General features: G+C 36.4%; 2 protein-coding genes across 8 annotated transcripts in view; one reads left to right on the top strand and one right to left on the bottom strand.

Moving 5' to 3' along the window:
• The window catches only part of arvcfb (ARVCF delta catenin family member b), a 292,272-nt gene extending 288,586 nt beyond the window's left edge, over positions 1-3,686 (bottom strand). For 3 of the 6 annotated variants that reach the window (XM_055199149.2, XM_073860780.1, XM_055199152.2), the window contains exon 1: positions 3,398-3,685. The gene's annotated coding sequence lies outside the window, so the exon portion shown is untranslated. Of the gene's footprint in view, positions 1-3,397 lie in introns of all 6 variants that reach the window. The other 3 variants (XM_055199147.2, XM_055199145.2, XM_055199150.2) reach the window with 2 other exon arrangements.
• A 690-nt stretch (positions 3,687-4,376) lies between these two features.
• tango2 (transport and golgi organization 2 homolog (Drosophila)) overlaps positions 4,377-21,824 on the top strand; it is a 30,430-nt gene continuing 12,982 nt past the window's right edge. The window contains exons 1-5 of one of the 2 annotated variants that reach the window (XM_055199156.2): positions 4,381-4,534; positions 5,055-5,175; positions 5,581-5,700; positions 10,935-11,023; positions 16,548-16,667. In XM_055199156.2, coding sequence (XP_055055131.2) covers positions 5,645-5,700; positions 10,935-11,023; positions 16,548-16,667 — 265 coding nt within the window. In that variant the 5' untranslated portion in view covers positions 4,381-4,534; positions 5,055-5,175; positions 5,581-5,644. Of the gene's footprint in view, positions 4,535-5,054; positions 5,176-5,580; positions 5,701-10,934; positions 11,024-16,547; positions 16,668-21,824 lie in introns of both variants that reach the window. The other variant, XM_055199158.2, reaches the window with a different exon arrangement.

The raw sequence follows: 21,824 nt of genomic DNA, 5'->3' as shown, positions 1-21,824 counted from the left end.
TTTAAGAATTACTTCACTATTTGGATAACAGATACAGACCTCCATGACTACAGTTAGCATATAGGATTACAAAACGGCAAAAAAGATATGAGAAAGATTCAATGATTCTGAATAGAGGGTATGCATGCACATGACATCACCGTCGGTGAGAGGGACTGCGGTTACGCCCAATGAGTGGCAAAAGACAGAGCGGCAGCATTTGAGTACAGCGTGACATCAGCGAAAACACGGTGAAAATGTGTCTAAATGGGAAAAAGCTGTTGTGCGAAAGACTGTACTAACAGATTAACAAGAATTCTATCGTTTTACAGACTGCCAAAAAACACCGTAAGGAGAAGTAAATTGATTGTTCATTCCAACGTCCACAGACCAAAGGTGGGTTGACAAGTTGCTAGGGTCACTATTATAGTTTTTACTTTCTGCTTAAACTTATTTTTTCAAGTATTTGTATTTTATTAGTGTTTTTCTTTGTAAAACATACATCCCAACGCATATTATCATATTTTTTACTCCGTTACATTACATAAATAATATGTTTTTGTTTAACATTTAATATTTAAGTACATTAACATACTTTTACTCAAGTAAAAGTACACAATTTAAATGTAATTAGGTATAAAATAAATTTTAATATGCAATATTAAAGAATACACAGTATGATTCTATGATTTAGAATGTAGTGAAGTAACATTTTTCCCAATTAAAACATCCTAATAAAGCAAAGATGCTTGGAAAATGTAACTAATGTAACTAAGTATTGTCCACCTCTGCTATCAAGTCCAACTAAACCCAATTTAAGCTGATAATAGTCAGTTTAACTGGCATTTTTGCAGCAGCCCCTATGAAAACCAGCCATTTTGTTGAACGTTTTGCCACTCAACCAGGCGAGCTCTTGCGTGGTCATGTGGAAAAGTGACGTCAATGCATACCATCTATAAGTAAAAAAGAGACATGGCGATCTTAAAGGGACAGTTCACCCAAAAATTATTAACTCACCCTCAACAAACCTGTATAAATTTCTTTGTTCTGCCGAACACACAGAAATTGATTTGTAATGAAGCAGGAAACAGAAGCACCATTGACTTCTATAGTAGGAAACAATACTACTATTAAAGTCAATGGGGCTCAAAAACCATTTGGTTACAAACGTGGCTAAAAATATATTTGTGTTCAACAGAACAAAGAAATGAATACATGTTTGTAACAACATGAGGGTGAGTTAATGCAAACAAATTTTCATTTTTGAGTGAACTACCCCTTTAACCAAGACACTTCATTAGCATATGAAATGAGCTAGAGGCAAAACTGAGGGGCTTACATTCCTCAGTTATTGTTCATGAGCACAGCTACTGGGGGCTAAAAGTCAAAGTCAAGACAAAGATGCATAGACACACTACAAATCAAAGTGGAGCTCAAATATTCAAACTTTGCTTTAGCATGATTTCCATAATCTACGTCGTATATATGTGAGCTTTATATCAAACATTTATTAAACAGTCTGAGACTCATCCTGTCTGTAATTTGCTCTCTACAGAAGACCCTTTGCAGACTCAAGCTTGGGCTCTGTCAGCTTTCATCTATCTACCAAAACGTCACAGAGCTGAGCTGTAAAATGCTGAAGAAGAGCAATAAAACATATGCATGTATTCTTCACCGGCTGCTCTGCAACAATGATGGCTATAAATTTATGTAAACGCACCAAAATCTCTCCACCTGATGAAATAAGCAGTACAATGACTTTCACAGCATCTCTCTCCGAACCACATTAAAACAATGGTTTCAAAAACAATATAACTTTCACAAACTATAATGAAACAGAAGGGTATCTCTTTGCATAACGCTGCATATTCTCAATATTTCAGCATTGCTCTGACAAGCAAAGCTGCTTAATGTGCCACGAACGACAGCGCTGCTTGATTTAAGCTCACAATCTCAACTACGCTTAGAGTTTTTAAAGAACAGTTCAGCTTAAATATATAAGACAACTATTTCAAAATGTTATGAATATGACTTCAGACATAGTCAAGTGTCCTTGAGCCCACTAATGAACCATTACTGCAAAAAAAGTGAAAGATTTACACATGCACTTGAAAGTCAAGCTGAGAATTACAGGCGGCATGGTTCACATTAGGTTTAAATAAAGGATAAATGGAAAAAAGTAAATCAGGCACCAATGAGAAACTGTATGCCCACCCCAGCACCCACTGCTTTATTAGCATTGACAACCGGGTCTGTGAAGTTACAAGAGATTTTTCATCTCCTAGAGATGAACCCTTCGAGGTACTGTACTGTAATTCTGTCTGAATTGCCATCGTAGTGGATGCAGGGCAATACATATTTAGTTCTCCGCTTTCATTACATGACAATGACCCGAGTGGGTGGTGGGAAATTGCTAATAAAGCAACAGATTTCACAATTACTGCATTAAATGATGACAATATCTTATTAAGTGAAAACATCTGTTTGTGTTGGTCCTTCACAAAAACAGAAATATAACCTCATAAGCCTTTAAATTGAGGACACCTGCTACAGTATCATTCATAATCTGCCATGATTCATCCAGACCAATGTCACTCCAGCTACTTTTCCTCATGAATATAGAGGGAAAGAGGAACATACTGTACACAATGAACTATTTCAACCCCAAAACATATTTCAGATATGGCAATGAACTGCTGGACTTTCACAAATAGAACATTTTAATCAACATGAATGATAAATGCTTTCATATACCCAAGAACAATAAAAAGGATTAAAATAGATTACTGCTGCATTGCATTCATCGTGCACAAAACATAACGCCAACTGTGCAAGTGGTATCTTCATCTGAAATACGTCATGGATACAGCAATGCATCTGGGACCCCCTTTCTACGACAGGCTGTAACCTCAGTGTTTTAAATACGGAGGAGCTCGTGAGTAATGTATCCAGATCAAATGCACTTCATTCTGGTTTATTCGTTTGCATGTTATTTCCAAATAAATTCCTCCTAAATCCTAACTCTAGAACTGTTTCTATGGATAATAATCGTAATAAAACACGATTACGGTCAAATTAAATGGTTATACCTCATTGTGCACGCGTGTTACTATCAAACGTAATGATGCGCTGCCTCCAAACATCGCACCGTAAATATCAGTTGTATACCAAGTGATGCTTGCCCAAATTCATATCGCACTTATTGATTATTAAAACACACTTATTGATGATTTCTATAACGCACTGTAGTAAAATCAGTTGCACTGATGGACAGTAAATACCAGAATCGCTCGATCAGCTGAGATGCGTACACAAATGCAGCAGTAGTAATGCACATAATCTTCTGGTTTGTGATATTAACTTAAGTTTCTAAATGAAATAATATGGTATAGTGGCGCAGAAGAATGAGTAGTCTTACCTCGCTCCTCTTTGAGGACAGCAGTCGCAGCACACTCGTTCAACTTGTCAACAGTATCTGCGGATGAGTCCACGATGATGAGCTAAAGCCTGATGCATCCCTCGCTGATTTAACAACTCAATACTGTTACTTTTTAAATCAAACGTGTATAGTACGAGAACCTTGCAATTTAAATGCTAATAAGTGACTTGTAAAATGATTGTCACGATGCTTCCCAGTGCGGACAACAAAACCCTCCGCTATTGGACTCTTCCGAGGCTGACTGACTGACTGGCTGAGTCTGAAGCGCGCGCGCTGAGCTGTTGAGATAGTAACTTGTTTTTAATTGACAAACGTATTATCAACTTCTAACTTATTTATACAAAATACTACACATACAAAATAATCTTAAGGTTGATATTACCAAATTTCGATTGTAATAAACGAATGGGTTCTTATTATGTTCCCCAGTTAAGATGTCTCGACATCTGTCTATATTATTATAATCTCTGTACACTGTAACTTGTCCGGTGAAACAAGATTAATAGTATTAGAAACGTAATAAAGATTGTCAAATGAAAGACGCCAGTTAAATCCCGCCCCCGTACCGCTGAGGGAAATATTTATATCATTGGTGAATCCCTGTCATCACAAACAGCATTTCATTGGTTAAATCGCTGTCAATAAATGCCTGGGGCATCGAAATCAAATGCTTTACAGAATATTATCTGATCAATTGCAAAAAAGTACTTTTAGAGAAAGTTAAAATAAAAATACGTGACTATATGTAGAACGAAATAACAATAATTAAAAGGAAAGTTGATTTACTGAATAAACATGAAAAAATTTATATTTTTTTCATAAACTATTTATGTTTCTCGTAACTTCATATTCTGATTATTTTAAACATGTTTTTTCTTCTTTTTTTTAAAGATACATTTTTAAAACGAAATGAACGCTTCTCCTTGAACAGCTTTCATGTGGGCGGTGCTACCCTCGCTTTCGAGTTACAGTTCAGCCAATCAGAACCGTGTTCTCAGAAAACGTCAACGTGAGATTGGTTTAGCGTTTACAGTAGTGCAGATTCAGAATTAGCCAGTCTTGTTGGATAACTTACCACTCAACAGCAGAATGATTTGATAATGAACACATGGATCTGTGAGTAAAATCTCAAATCATTTGTTATATCAAAAGAGAAGAATGTAACTCTCTGTGTTCGCTTTTGTTCGTGTTCAGTTTAGCCATCCAGTTAGCAAGTACTGCTAGCATGCTATCTGTCAAACTACCGACACAACTCTGACATTAAACCTGCTAAATAATTTCCCATCATTAATCCGTGTTGGATCACAAAGGATAGAGTGTTGCGTTAATGTAGATCAAATTTAGTAAATGAGAACACAGTTGAACGTCTTAAAATGCTCATTGTTATTAGGTGCGTTTACGCAATATCGTAATTACAAGATTACAACTTGTAAAAGCGTTCACGTCCTCGTAGAGTTCGTAATTACAACTTGTGGGCTGAGGGCTTCCTGAGCGCTACGACTAGAACAGCTGCAACCTCACGCAGAAGCACTTTCAATATGTTATTTTTGTTACCTGGCGGCGCACTTTGTGTGTTCTGCAATAACTGGCAGAAGTATTAAAATGTAATTTAATGTTTTAATTGTGTATTTTACAGCTGCCAACGATATTATTTCACGCGGATTCAATTTGATGTTGCCAAAGAAACATAATTCCCAGTTCGAGGACGTGAACAGCTTTGAGTTGAAGGTCACGTGTCGTGTCATCACAAAATACCGGTAATTACGATAACAAATGACTGGTATTGTGTTCAGCATGCATATCTGTCAACTCATACAGTAAAACTGCAAGAAGTATTATTAAATAGTAAATTTTTCCCTGTGTACAATACTTTGTTTAAAGGACAAATGACAATGGCATATCTGTGCTTCAGTTATTAAATCTGTTAGGTCAACGTCAAGTTTCTAATCCAGATACTTTTGCACTGACACAAAAGATAATTTCTGCTTGTCAGAGTTTCAATAATTTTCTATCGCTCAATATTTGGGCCAGTATATCTTTAAAGTGGGAGCTGACATATATGTTTATTTGATTACTCTCCAATGTCTGCTTGCTTCTTTTGTCTTCTCAAATCCAAAATGCATGATTTCATTATTTTCTTCATCTCTTTTTCTACCACCTAGCACGTCCCGGCTCTGATCTCAGACCTCACTGTGATTGAAAACTCCTGCCATCAGTGACCTCCTCATGTGCATCATCTTTTTGAAATTTGACCCTCGGCCTGCCTCTAAAAATGCCTACAGGTAGTGCACCTGCTCCCAGAAGCCCTGATAGATCTGATATAAGTAGATACTCAAGAAGAGACCTGTCCTATGCATTTTACGCTTTTAGTTTGTTTTTTATAATTATGTAGTTATGGAAATAAAGTAATAAAGTAAATATGTATAATTGACATACATAATAATTAACTTATCTGAGGTGAACGGTGATAAATACAATTTATACCTAAACCAAAACGACTGAATGTATTTTAACCCCCTGGGTACAAATTTTGGTTAAGCTGTTTTGTGTGCTCTGCACTACACTGACAAAGTTTTAGCTGCCTTAAATTTACAAGTTTTTTTTAATTAGCTGTGCCAATAGTAAGTAAACTTAATATTTAAAATTTTATCTACACTTTAACTTATTAAAGTTAAGCAATTTCAGCTTGTTTTTATGAGTTGCTATAACTTTTAACAGAACAGTGTATGCAGTAATATGAGTTAATGAGCAGGACAAGCCCAAATGACCTCTACCCAGTTCCTTAAGGTTTGCATAATGGCAAGAGCCTCTTAGGCAAGCTGTTTTTTCACAATTGTTCTTACATGGTGATCATTGTGTCCCTAATATGTCATCGGTTTGTGTGCTATGCTAATGCCCCCTCCCTTCATTGCAGAGAGGTTACTTCTGTTATGCTGTAAGATTGTAACATGCTATGCTAATCAGAATTCTTGCCCAGCAAGGTGTAATTTGATTATCTAAAAGTGAGATTCAGTCACAGCGTTTCAGTGTCACAGATGACTCTGCCCAGGAGGTGAAATCTAATCAATAAAGTTGTGTCGTAAAGGTGTTTTGGATGGATTTAGGGTACAACTACCTTGTTTACAAATCTACAATGCGCTGTAAGTTTTGTAAGTGCACAGAGTTTACCAACATTTAGTTACATTAATTCACTGACATATTTCTGCTGTTTTGGATCCTGTTACATAGCAACATTGAAAATTAGATCCACATGGACCAGTGATTCTCATCTAGAGGTACATATACAGTTTACCCCAGGAGTGCTTTAAAAGATTTTGGTTTATCTATATTATGGGTAATATTTTGAAATTTAGCTTAAAAATATAGAGCTGTCAAAATAATTAATCATCATAATTTTGTAGTGAGCACCATTTAGGGTCAGATTTACTAACAGTTTGTGCCAGTGCAAACCGTCTTTTGTCTGAACTACTGTCAGGTATAAAGGCATGGGCAGTTATTATTGGAACTGACCGTTTCCCATATGGATTTTTAGAGCGTTTTGCATACGTATTTGTAGGAGTTTCCTTTTCAAATCTTTCCTGTAAATTATGGGAGGAGAGTATTTAAAGGGGACATATCATGAAAATGTGACTTTTTCTCTATTTTTAAGTGCTATAATTGGGTCCCCCAGTGCTTCCATCAACCTAGAAAATGTGAAAAATAGCAACCCAGTCACCATTTTTCCAAGCATGTGAAAAATAGGTAATTGAAAATTGGGTCCCCTTATGATGTCAGATGGGGATAATACCACCCCTTAATCTGCACTATCCAACCACAGCACTGCCATTTAGTGCATTTAAAAAGATACCCCAAAATGGCACATTTTGGCTCACACCTACAAAGTGGCATTTTTAACATGCTATAATAAATTATCTATATGGTATTTTGAGCTTAAACTTCACATATGTACTCTGGGGACACCAAGGATTTATTTGACATCTTAAAAAAGTCTTGTTAAATGTCCCCTTTAAATGAATTACGCAACGTGATTCACTAAGGTTGCACAGTTTACTGGTATTTTTGCCATTATTTAATGCCTAAAAAAAGCATGTCTTAAACCCTACACTAATTTGCGCTGTTCTTGGTAGATAACATGGTCATTACGAAAATTTGATTTTTCCACCTGTGTTTTTTAAAGTGCCCCTTATGAGTAATTCACCCACAAAAATGTCCACTCCCATTGGGGCTTTTTTCAAAATTGCACTCTTACGCTAGTTTGCCCTGTTTAGTAAATCTGGTCCATATTTCCTTTTTAAGGATTAAAATTTAATCTGTGGTAAAGGGAACGCATTTTAGGTTTGGTGTTGCGGATGGTACACGAGTTGTACTATTTGTAAATGTACTTAAGACAAAAAGTTGTTAAACGATGATATAGAACTTTGTCAAATCATTAGCACTGACCTTTTGAGCTTCCATTACCCACATGGGCCACAATTTGGCATTAGAAAACATCCCTGTATCATTAGCTTCATGCTCGGTGATTCATCGCATTCAGGTCAGTTGCATAAATCCATCTTAAAAACCGAAACGCCCTATAAATTAATGATGCCTGAAAAGAAGCATACAATTATTGCAAAGTTTATTAGAGTTCAAAACTGTTCTGCCTTCCATCGGATACATTTGGGGGAATAAACATCTCTTTGAAAGTATTTGATGTTTCATGTTAACATTTAACTTGACATTCCCAGTCAGCAGCTCTGATGTCCCCTTTAAAGGATTAGTCAATTTTCTTAAAAAAAATCCAGATAATTTACTCACCACCATGTCATCCAAAATGTTGATGTCTTTCTTTGTTCAGTCGAGAAGAAATTATGTTTTTTACGCAATTACGTGAGGTCGCAGGACCGGAGATAGATGAGAAGTTGTGGTTTAAAAGTGCATATTTTTTATTTTTCTTGTCAAAAACTACAATCGTTTCACTAGATAAGACCCTTATGCCTCGTTTGGGATCGTTTAGAGTCCTTTGAAACTCCGTTGAAACTGCAATTTTATTAAAACTGTTACGTGTTGGGGTCCATTAAAGTCCATTAAAATGAGAGAAATCCTGCAATGTTTTCCTCAAAAAACATAATTTCTTTTTGACTGAACAAAGAAAGACATCAACATTTTGAATGACATGGTGGTGAGTAAATTATCTGGATATTTTTTAAGAAAATGGACTAATCGTTTAAAAAGTAAGGAAGGAGGATTACGTCGCTTTACATCAAAATGGTCGTGGCGACTGATGTGACTATAACAGATCCACCTAGTGCCAATATTTTGGAAATGATAAAACCTTTCAGGGATAAATTATTTTAAAATATTGCTTAACTTTAGATTTTTGCTTAAGCTTCAGATCATTATATAAAACTTTATATATTTTTTCAATCTTGTATAGAGTGGATAGGGATACAGAGCAAACATAAAACACACAGGTATATTTGTATTTCTGTTTCTCCTTCTGTTGTCCAAAACCTGCCTCTAGATCTCCCCTTGACTTCTTTTCATCTCTCTTTGTGACCAGCCATTTTTCTATTTCAATGAGAATAAATTTCTCTCTATTTGGGCTGACGAAGAGGTTGATAACCTTGCCCAAGGTCTGGTCTAATTGCCATTGTCAGCCACTAAGTTGTTTTCGTATGGAGAGGAGCTTTTCTGCTTTGCAAGCTGTCTTTAGTAGAAATAGCGCATATTCCCGGGGAGCATCAACCATTGCAGATCAATCTATCCCAATCCCCATGATCTTTCTCTCTCTCTCTGTCTCTCTCCCTCTCTCAAGTTTTTGGCACGGAGGCAAAATCTGAGACCTATGCACACTGACAGGCTTCTGTGATCATGGTTTCAGTTCAGGAAATACTTGGTACTGCATATCCCTATTAGGGGTTCGCCAATAAGGAAGTTAGCGACAATGCAATCAGCTAATACAGTTTTATAGTCAATACGCCATTCAGCCAATTGCTATAGATTACACTCTAATGGTGCATTCACACCAGCCGTGGTAGAGGCTGCAAAAATGTGCTATTCGCACGTAGTTGGACGCTTAAACATTTGAGTTTACTCGCTTCTTTTGCGCGTGAAATTCTAGTCATTTGAAACATTCACACGGAAATTCGCGTCATGGGAGGGGCTTCTCCGCTCGCTTCCTGTAATCATGTCACTACTACAACAAGGTCCTGATTGGTTAATGCGCGTGGAAATCCGCCGAAGTTCAGATTTTTTAACTTGCGCGTTCCCTCAACAACGCTCAATGCATGGGGAACGCTCCACCCTCGCCGCGCGGAACACGCCATTCGCGCCCTGCCGCACCGCAAGACGCCTAATCACGTCTTTGCGTTGACTTAACATGTAAATCACTCGTGCTTACCGCCTCTACTGCGTCTGATGTGAACCTTAAATAACCGTCGGTTCACACCAGCCGCGTTTGATGCGTCAAATTTGCGTTTACTGCATCTAGTTTGCCACTTGCACATTTTGAGTTTACTCGCTTTATTTGCGCGTGAAATTCTAGCCATCGAGACATTCACGCGGAAATTCGCTTCATGGGAGGGGGTTCTGCAACTCCACTCGCTTCCTGTAATCTCGTAACTACTAGAGCAAGCTCCTAACGCGGCACGTTTTTCTGCCAAAGTTCAAATTTTTCAACTCGCACGTTTGCGGCGGCAACGTTCAATTCGTGCCATTCGCGTTACCTAGGCCTGGGAATGAGGTGGAATCGCGTTTACCAAAACTGTTGATTTGAATCGTAACCATAGAAGAACCGTTTTTAGTGCCATATAGCACCGGTGAAGCACCTGTGTAGAACCATATAGGTGCCATATAGCACCACTATAGCACCACATTTGGTTCTACATAGCACTATATGGTTCTACACAGGTGCTTCACTGGTGCTTCACCGGTGCTATATGGCACTAAAAACGGTTCTTCTATGATTACGAGCAAAGAACCACTTTTGGTGCTATATAGCACCGTTTGTTTTTAGAGTGTATGTTACTAAAGTATATTTAGATTTATATTAGCATTTTTATTTGTTGCTTAATTGTTACTGTACAACCATTTGCAGTGTCTGTTTACTCATTACAAAATTTGTTTGGTAGAGAAAGCCTCACATCAGCATCACAGCTGAGCCTCCTTTGGGCTTTAGGTGTGTGGCTGGCAAATCATCTACCGCTCCCATGGGATCAGTTTGAGATAAACACATTTAGTTGCACATGTGATCTCTAAGCTCACCTTACACTGGCGGCCTCCATCTTTCTAACTTGCTCAGGAATCCTGGCCAAAGATCAGCCTTATTACAGTATAATAAATTCTGAGTTATCAATGAGAAAGGACATCACATAGCAAAGCATGACGAGTTATGATATCATGAGACTCTACGCTTGTTTCTAGAGGTGGTGTTATGTGGTAGAGATACAGTATGTGTTGTTATGGTAATTGTATGTTTGAGGCATACTGTGAAAGAGATTGTGTTATGTGACCTTTATCCCTTTTGCTTCTGCAGGCTTATTCTGGCTGCTAACAGAGATGAGTTGTACAACAGGCCATCCAAGGCTGCAGACTTCTGGGGCAGCAACAATGAGATTCTCAGCGGTAAGAAAACATTCATTTAATTATTAGGCTAATTGAAAATTAAATAAACTGAAACTGTTTTTTTATCTCATCCTTATTCTGGGACTACTTGTTTACTGTGCAATTTCACAAAGGAATTCAAATTCTGTTTGCTTTTTGTGTCAATAGAAGCAAACGGCAGGTTCTAAAATTAGATTATAAAGAAAAAGTCCTTGATACTTGAAACTGTGTTTTGGATTATTTTTATTAAAAATATAGATTTTTGTGTTATTTTTCCTTGCACATTCCTCACAAACAACACCAATAAAAATAGATAACTTGCAGCATCATTTTGTTATTATAAATAAGGAAATCCATCAGGACTTTCCCAGACAGGGTTTAAACTAATCCAGGCCTTAGTTATATTTGGACTTTTAAAGGGATAGTTCACCCAAAATTCTGTCATCATTTACTCACTCTCATGTTGTTACAAGCCTGTACACTCTTAAAACGGTTGTGTTAAAACAATACATTTTAGACACATCTTTGTATTATTATTAGAACAACACACTTTTTTAAACACATCTTGTATTGTCCCTTTTATTTATTTAAAGAAGTCACATGACCCGATTTCATGTTTTTCTTTGTTTTTAGAGTGTTAAATTATGTTTGTGCACGTAAAAGATCTGTAAAGTTGCAAAAATGAAAGTTTCAAATCCAAAGAGATCTTCTTTTTAAAAGTGAAGCCTCATCCACCCCTACCTAAAACGGCTCGTTCAAGGGTTTATTTACAACACTGTTTCAGAACAGTACAGCTCAAATGTTCGATTGTGTGCTGCACGTTTGACGAAAGGACTACTTTATAAACACGGGGGAGTTACAAGGCTGGATGTACACAAAGCTTCGTCTAAAAAGTGGAGCAATTCCAACTACACTCTGGTTCTGCTGACTGACATCCTGTTAGTAGCCGAAGTTTTCATATTTAATAAATTTCCTACTGACGATTCAAACTCGAGTTTTGTGCAGTGCAGATTAGCGCTTGTTTGTCGTTCACCTTACCTTACCAATCTGTTACATTTTCTCACAACGATGGGCTATGTGCAAAACAACCTGTTACAGATGGGCGGTGCAGATTAGCTTTTGTGCAGTGCAGATTAGCGCTTGTTTGTCGTTCACCTTACCTTACCAATCTGTTACATTTTCTCAAAACCATGGGCTATGTGCAAAACAACCTGTTACAGATGGGCGGGACATCAAAAATGTGCTACAAAAGGTGCTACAAAAATGTACAGTATGTGGAAAATAATGCGTTTTTTGAATCATAAACCACCCTAACACATTGCATTACACCAAATACACAAAGTAATGTGCTTTTTAGACACAAAATATGGGCCCTTTAAACACAAAACCAACCCAAAGGGCCCTATTTTAACAATCTAAGTGCATTGTCTAAGGCGCACGGTCTAAACGGGCATGTCCGATGCCACTTTTGCTAATTTAACGATGGGAAATATGGTTTGTGCGTTGCTCATATTTTCATAATGAGTAATGGGTGTGTTTTGGGCGTAATGTGCAATAAACCAATGAGAGTCTCATCCCCTTTAAAAGCCAGTTGCGCTGGCGCTATGTCTAATCCCTATTTAGATGACAGACTTTGTAAACTGAAAAACTAAGCGGAGGAAGAAGACCACCAGTTTAAGCATAATGTAAAAAAAATGTGTTTTCATTTTTATTGCAATTTAAATTTTTTGGATTAAAATCTTTAAAAGACATTTTCTTTCAGTCATAGAAGTACAAATAGCAGGCTTTTAATTGCTGTAAATGTATTGATATCTTACATAATCACTGTAATCTCATAAAATAATTTGCAAATATACAAGAAAAGGTTTGTACTCTAAAAATACAAAGAGAGAAAGAATTTACAAACGCGCGGAGAGCCGAAGCGTTTCAGCACTAGAACAGCGCCATGTTTTTTTAAAAAAAGCATTACTTAACAACGGTCCTCATCTCATCATATCCACAGGTACAGTGTCATCATATACAATAAATCCGTAAGGTAGCATTTAAAACATTTAAAGAGATGCATTTGTTTAAAGCAAAGCATTTATTTACTTACCAGGCTACAGGTGAAGCAGCTCTTTACGCCTTCTAACGTCTCATAATCAGTCCTCATTTATGTCCAAGAGACTCAATAATAATCTTTTACCATCAATCCTTTAATCCTTCATGTTTAAAAGTGTTTTTGTTGTGCTGCGCATTCATGTATGTGATAAGAAAACCTGCGTTGTCGTCCCATTAATAGACGCATAATTTACTGCGCACTTTAAATAACAAAAAAACATATTGCCCCAGGTTTTTGTTGGTCAATGGCATAGTCTATTTTAGTTGCCTCAAAATAGCAACGCGCCAACAATGCGCCTGAACACACCTCGTTTTCAGACCAGAACGCCCATGGGCGCAAAAGTGGGCGCAAATGCTTTTGCTATTTAAACAACGTGGCGCTAAACGTGAAAATGATAAATGCGCGGGGTTGAAACTAGCAAAAGACCCTTGCGTCACGCATTGCACTGCATTGCGCCGGGTGTATGATAGAGCCCAAAATGACACATAATGTTTCAACACATTATGTGTCATTTTGGGCTCTATCATACACCTGTAGCATAACACAAAAAAAGTGTAAAAAGATTAACAGATTCTTTCTTAGAGTGTATACATTTCTTTGTTCTAATGAACACAAAAGAAGATATTTTGAGGAATGTTTGTAACCAAACGATCATGAGCCCTTTTCACTTCCATAATAGGAAAAAAGAATATGGAAGGGAATGGGACTCGCAAACAGTTTGGTTACAAACATTCCTCATATCTTCCTTCGTGTTCATCAGAACAAATACATTTATACAGGTTTTTAATACCATGAGAGTTAGTAAATAACGACAGAATTTAGTTTTTTCAAACATATCTTAAAAATAAACAATATTGGTGTGCACCCTGACACAAAAAACAATGGCACTGATATATTTTAAGATGTCAGTGCAAGCTGTTTTCAGTTAGGACAGCTCAAACAGGCATGTTAGTCTTGAACTAGACGTAAGCCCTGTCCAGGAAACCGTCGTTTTGAGTAATTCATTTTAGATGAAATAGAGATAAAATTTCTACAGTAAAAATGCTTTGATATTTTTAGCGAAGGTCAACTTGTGTGTAAATTAACCAGTTCTCACCATAGATACTGGAATGGCGTTAAGAATAAAAAATGTATGATTGTGTGACCTTCCTTTATAAAGTTATACTTGGTTTGATATTCAGCCATTTCAAGTAATGCATTCATATATTTCTAAGCATGGCATAAGCGTCCAAGTATTTTATGATGTTGCTGTAGCCTATGTGAGTTAATAAATGTTCTATAGACCTTTTGCGAGTCGACGTCATAGTTACGTCACGCGCGCAATGTGGTGGCAGAAAAACAGTGGAAATGAATGAGACACGAGTGAAACAAACAATATAACTCACTAGAAAATGTCTTGTTGTGCTGTTGAGTGTCAGAATAGGAATGCCAAAATAGATGACCTTCATTTTTATAGTATACCGTCATCGAAGACACCATTTGAAGATAAACGTAGGTGTTTATGGTTGCAATAAGCCCTCAACCGGACAGACTGGAGTGATGAAATAATCAGAAAAATCTTTTAATAATTTGAATAGAAAATAATTAGAGAAGATATCCGGTGTTTTGTCGAAGTCTGATCCCTCTATGTGTCTCTTATAGCGTTTTTATCACGTTACGTTTATAATTTATTTAAAAGATTAAAGATTTGAATGAGTTCATAATATCAATAATATTACCATTTATTAAAGTTTTCATATTTATTTCGTTTTCTATTACTTCTTTTTACCTTATATCTTAGCCTATATGTCTTCTTCTTGTTTGTTCTAAATTATGATGTTTACTAATAAATATATAAACATAGCACACACACACACACACACACACACGATGTAAAGTGTTAATAATATATAAACAGGCCTATACAAATAAATTTGTATGTAAACATAATAGTTTTAGAACAAACACGTAGGCTAAAAATATAAGGAAGAAATTGAAAACAGGAAATGATGAAATATTTAATAAATTATATTATACAGAATAGATGATAGTATTGCTCTTATAAGTACTTCAGCTATTCGTACTGTAAAAATAATTGATTTACCAATAAAGAACAATACATATACATTACATACATGCACACATATCAGTAAGCCATTTAAGCTTTTAATTTATTTAAAAAATAAACGTAACTTGGTGAAAATGTTATAAGAAACATTACACAAGAGAAATATAGGGGAAACAGACTTCTACAGAACACCGGACCCATAAAAATCACAGTTTAATGCTAAAACACTTCACACCCCTATTGCGGAGCTGTCACTTTCTGCCACCAGTTGGGCTCCGCCCACAAAAAACGTCATCTCTGTTTGCAAACACGCAAAAGGTCTATAGTTAGGTCTACATTAAGCTCTTCAACTCTGTGTGAGCTCTGTATTATACAAGTATCATTCATTTCCATCCTGAAATACATTGGATTTTTATCCAATTCCAGTAATCCATTTTTCTCAATGCTTCTTCATGCTTGTCTACATTGTGTCATCCGGCGAGTTTAGAGAAATTAACTTTGTGTTCATATTAACAAAGGTTGCTTTGTACTGAGGAGTCATGGGAACATTCACATGTTAAACTTCCATTATCTAGTACTTGCAATTATGTTGAAGTCTTATAGGTAGCAGTGATAATTTTACTTTTTAGCTAGTGTCAATGATTTTGAATGATTCATGTAACATCAGGATTTAACTGGCCACCCTTAAGGAGTAAAATCTGTCCGACTTGAATGATAGACCCTTGACTGATAAATAATACATCTCAGAACAGAAATCAGTTATTCCCTTGGCACCAGAACATAGTTAGAGACATTTGTTGTTTGTCTGAACGTTCTCCTCTGAAATCTCTGCTAGGGTCAGACAGCATAGGATGCCTTTTTATTGATGGCAACCTTAATGGTGGTAAAAATAAATTCTGCTGTTAAAGATGATGCCCTTATCTGTCTGCTGGGTGAAGTGTTAGGAAGAATGTACTATTACTAAGCCTTTAGATGTGAATGAGGAGTTAAAGGCGGGGTGTATGATCTCTGAAAGCCAATGTTGATATTTAAAATCACCTAAACAAACACGCCCCTACCCCAATAGATTCTGGACCTTCTTTTGATAGACCCGTCCCACACATACGCAACCCAGGTAACAATGTCTGTTAGACATGTCCCTTAATTATTGGTTCAAACCCATGTTGACCTTTTGCGCTGTTAACACAGTGGTCTACCACTAAGCTATACAGGACCTTTTTAAGACCTTTATAAAGGACCTCATAAACGGACCAATGTGCTGAGAGCAACAAATTGCTGTACTTTGTCTCAGAAAAAATCTTTCTGTACTTTCAGTTTACTTTTTTCTTTGCATTTTCATAGCCAGGAGACAAGATTTAATGACCCTTTAATTTTCTGGGGGGTTTTTTTGTCATTAGGTTTGGACATGGAAGTAGGAAAGGAAGGTGGCTCGTGGCTGGGAATTAGCAAGCGAGGAAAACTGGCAGCACTGACCAACTACATGGAGTGGCGGCAAAATCCCGATGCTCAAGGGAGAGGTAGTGCAAATCTTTCACCCATTAATATTAATGTACTTGGCTATTATAGAGCAGTTTACTAGACACGTATGTATTACTCTGACAAATTACACTTAAGATTAAGTTAATGCACCTTTGAAACTCTTCATCATCACTACATTCTGTTCAAGTGAGGATTATGTTCCCGTGTTTCATTTATTAAGGTTTTGTTAATTTTGTCACCAAAAGAAGTTAAAATAAGTTGCACTTTACTACTGCTTGGGATATTTTTCAAAACAAGACTATTTTGGTGTATGACGAAACTTAGCTCTCTACAAATCCAAAGTCTTTTTTCTTTTTATTTGTACATTATATTTGACCATAAAGTTTTAAAAATTTTAGAAAAATACTGAGTAGCATGGAAAGTTTAAAAATTCCCAGAGGAGCTGTACAGTCCTACAAAACAAAAGAAATAAATACAATTTTTATGTTTTCAGGAGGAAATGTGAGAAGTGCTTGCCTGTGCAAAATAAATAAGTTTAGACAGTGTTGGGAACGTTCACTTTCTACATGAACTTCAGTTCACAGTTCATATTTCAAAAATTTAAACTAGGTCACAGTTCCAAAAATGAACGAATTTATAGTTCTTTTTTCCCATATTATTTTTAAAAAATGATTGCCATTATACCCCATATAGAACCACAGACAGCAATTATTTTAAGTTTTAACTCTGAAGCTAAATGCTTCAGATTTCATCTTCATATCCAACTTTAAATCCTTTTCCAACCAGGGTTTACATTAGCATTGACTGTCTTTTAATTTTTGTACTTGCTGTCACATATCTTGAAAGGCTAGCTGGGTGGTTCAAGGGGGTCGCACAGCGGGCGAGAAGCGCTGCGAGGCATCGCGTGTAGGACTAGCAGGTATCGCACACCGCACGTGCACGTCAAATAGCGTGAATTTAGAGTCTATTTTAAGATCCAGAATATGCGTTAACAGCCTATGTTAATTGTTAACGATTTAGGACAAATATGATGTTATTTAATGTTAAACTATGTGAGTGGCGCGGCAGGGATTTCGGCAGCGTCCAGAGTCAGTGTTTTTTTGATGACGCATGCAGCATGAAACACTGACTGGTGGCGGTGTTGCCAGATTGAGTGTTTTTTCTGCTACACATTAAGGCCTGTTTACAGTGTGTTTTAGACGGGTTTTCGCCTGGAAGACTATAGAAATCTGGCACCCTATTGAACAACGTTAAACTGAGAGAGCGTGCCGTTCACAAGCACCAGAATAAACGAGTTCACAGTAACGTTCATCAGGCAGTAATACAGTACGTTCAGTTCAGTTCACGTTCGCCCAAAATATGAATAAGTATGAATAAGTTAAGTTTCATTCAATGAACTTGTTCAGGCACAAACATTGAGTTTAGAGCATAAACACAATATCAGGGTAACTTTGGTTTTCATCTGGTTTATCAGGACATTGCCACTGTATATGGTTGCTAGGGTGTTATGGGTGGTTGCTGCAGTTGTCTGCTGTCCTAAATTGCAGATTATGTTATATTCTGGTCCTTGGATATGATCTGGTCCCTCCTAAAATCTTAAAGCTCACATAACACATGGTGTTTCTGCATTTCTGATATTAATCTAGAGTACCTATAGAGTAGTATTACATCCTTTATATCTCCGAAGAGTCTTTAGTTTAATCAGATAAAAAAAGATTAGCTTTACCGATTCTTTCCGATAACGTACGAAAAAATTAAGGAGGAGGAGTTACTACCGCGGGAGGAGCGAGAACGAGTCATACAACACTTTTTACAACACTGTTTAACTTATGATTCACTACATGTTTGTGTCATTTATATAATATGCATGCGCCTATTTCCAACTTACGGCATGCAACTCATGACCCGGTTGGGAAAATCCAGCCACGGTATGATACAATACGAGATGCATAACGATTAAAGGGATACTTCACCGATTTAGCATTCAGCTTTGTATCTGTAGAAACCCGGCAGTATTACTGAATGACCATGTTTCCCTCCATCATTTCCCCCTGAGAGGAGAGATATCTGCATTTTGGTTCTGCAAAAAAGTCCTCCGATGATGCAAAAATCGTCATATTACATCATCGGAGGACTTTTTTGCAGAACCAAAATGCAGATATCTCTCCTCTCAGGGGGAAATGAGGGAGGGAAACATGGTCATTCAGTAATACTGCCGGGTTTCTACAGATACAAAGCTGAATGCTAAATCGGTGAAGTATCCCTTTAATCGTGATTAATCTATAGCAGAATAAAAGTTTTTGTTTACTAGGGTTGTAACAGTATACCGGTTATGGCGGTATACCTTGATATTAATTTTTACGATTATCATAGCGTAAACATTTGCTTATACACGGTTTTGGAAAAAAAATAAAGCAGATCTCACCTGCGGTACTACACACATGCAACTTCATTGGGTGTTACTGCTAGACTCCACTCGTTTATGTACAGCAGAAAAAATGTCAGAGACTACAAATTCTATCCTCTATCCCCCACCAGAAAAAAAGTTAAAATCTACAGTATGGGAATACTTTGGGTATACGAAAAACGAACGCGGAGTTGTCCTTGAAGATGGATATCCAGTTTGCAAGAAATGTGGACAAGAGTGGCGGCACTAAAGCCCATTTAAGTGATTTATATTACAGATCAATTTAAGTTGATTATACTTATCCCATATAATAAAAACTATATATTTCACTCACTATATGACGATGTGAACAAATGAATATGTCCAGAGCAGCTCTGAGAGAATTTAATGAATATTTTATCATTTTATTTAAAAGAATTAAATTAAAAGAATCAAAAAAGATTAAGAATCAAAGTTTACTTTTTCAAAAGTGTATTTTTTCCCCCCAAAAGTTTAATATAATAAACCATATGTTCAGCCCAAAACCCCTATCTGTTTTTATTAATTTAAGGGTCATTGTAGCTAATGATAATAATAATAATAATAATAATAAGTGTTTAATACCGGCAAACCGCGAAACCGTGATAGTTTCTGAGACGATTATCATACCGTGGAAAATCATACCGTTACAACCCTATTGTTTACATCATATATGTGTGTGAACTGTGTATAATAACTTTGTATAGATAAATGCACACACATGCATGTATATATTTAAGAAATATTTACATGTTTATATACATTTCTATATTTATGTTTAATTTATATTATATGTAAATATAAATACTTAATATATTAATTTTTTTTCTTAGAATTATACATGCATATGTGCATATTTATATATACATAACTATTATACACAGTTCACACACATATATATGATGTAATGAAAACTTTTATTCTGTTATAGATTAAACACGATTAATCGTTATGCATCTGTCCAATTAAACAATTTCAGTACACCAAGAGAAAAATTATAATTTTTATACATTTCACCAAAGCTCTAAAATCCCTATTGTAGTTTTTGTCTAGATGCTGTGTTTAACTTCCACCCAAAACATCATCATAAATAAAAGTCCCTTAGGCAATAATACAATTTATAGGTGACATCTTACCAGCATGTCTTTGCTTGTAACTCCTAATGCTGAAGCAGTCAAGAAAAATATAGTAGATTTACTTTACACAAACGACTTTATTTCATTCGTAATAATTGTTGACATGTTATGTGAATAAGTGCGTCTAGAGTCATCCATCAGCTGTTCACTGCTATCTCATAGCTGAACTGGGCTTTACACTGTCATCACTCTAATGTCTGTTTAGATCTTTCATTGCTTCTTTCCTGTAGCCTGACACCTCACCACCACTTACCATCAAACACACATGTCAAACAGCCCTTCCCATTCTGTTCCCAGGCCATGTCACTAAATATAATGCAAATATTTCAGCTGTCATAGATGGTTATACATATAAACAGTTGTGTGTCAGAGCTCTAATATATGTTGTTAAACATGACTTCAATATGAGCATTAAGTTATGCACCTGTTTCTTCTCATGTAGTTTTGAGTAACACATTGACCTTAAAGGATTAGTCAGTTTTCTTGAAAAAGTCCAGATGGTTTGATCACCACCGTGTCATCCAGGATGTTGGTGTCTTTCTTTGTTCGGTCGAGAAGAAATTATGTTTTTTGAGGAAAACATTCAAGGATTTTCTCATTTTAATGGACTTTAATGGACCCCAACACTTAACAGTTTTAATGCAGTTTAAAATTGCAGTTTCAAAGGACTCTAAAGGGACCCAAACACAATTGTCATTTTTGGCAAGAAAAATAAAATTTGCACTTTTAAACCACAACTTCTCGTCTTCCTCCGGTCCTGTGACGCGCCAGCGCGACCTCACGTAATTGCGTAATGACGTCGAAAGGTCACATGTTACATATATGACACACACATTTGCAGACCATTTTAAACAATAAACTGACACAAAGACATTAATTAGTATAATTCGACATATGTTGGAACGGTCCTCTTTCTCCACACTTGTTAACACTGGGGCGTAGTTTCGCATACGTTATCCATAACCTCTTGACGTGATGACGTATTACGTGAGGTCGACCGGAGGAAGACGAGAAGTTGTGGTTTTAAAAGTGCATATTTTTTATTTTTCTTGCCAAAAATGACAATCGTTTCGCTAGATAAGACCCTTATGGCTTGTTTGAGATTGTTTACAGTCCTTTGAAACTGCATTTAAACTGTTAAGTGTTGTGTTCCATTTAAAGTCTATTAAAACGAGTAAAATCCGGGAATGTTTTCCTCAAAAAACATAATTTCTTCTTGACTGAACAAACCGTGTGTCTCAATTCGTTCCCTAGCTCCCGAGGTCGTGAATCAGTATATCGTGTACACAGGTTCGGGCACTGGTAAGGACCCTAGCTCACTTCACATTGGGACAATGTTCACTTATTTTTCTGTCACGTGGCTGCTTAAGCGCGTTGTAATCACTCACAGCTGTACTCATCAACAACCGGCAAAACCAACATATCTCTGACTTATTTTAAAAACAGTACATTGTGAAAACATATCTGTGCATAAAATTGGAGGCATATAATTACATTTTAAATGTAATAAATATATTTACAATTTTAAATAAATATTATTATTTTAAATATTGAGTAGATTGTGGTCCCTTACTGTGTAGCAATGTGTGTTTATATTTACAACTAAAACAAACGTTAATCTTTATAAAAGTTCT

Source organism: Misgurnus anguillicaudatus, chromosome 22, assembly GCF_027580225.2.
Source record: "Misgurnus anguillicaudatus chromosome 22, ASM2758022v2, whole genome shotgun sequence".
NCBI classification, from domain to species: domain Eukaryota; kingdom Metazoa; phylum Chordata; class Actinopteri; order Cypriniformes; family Cobitidae; genus Misgurnus; species Misgurnus anguillicaudatus.
This window is presented reverse-complemented; position numbering and strand designations above follow the sequence as displayed.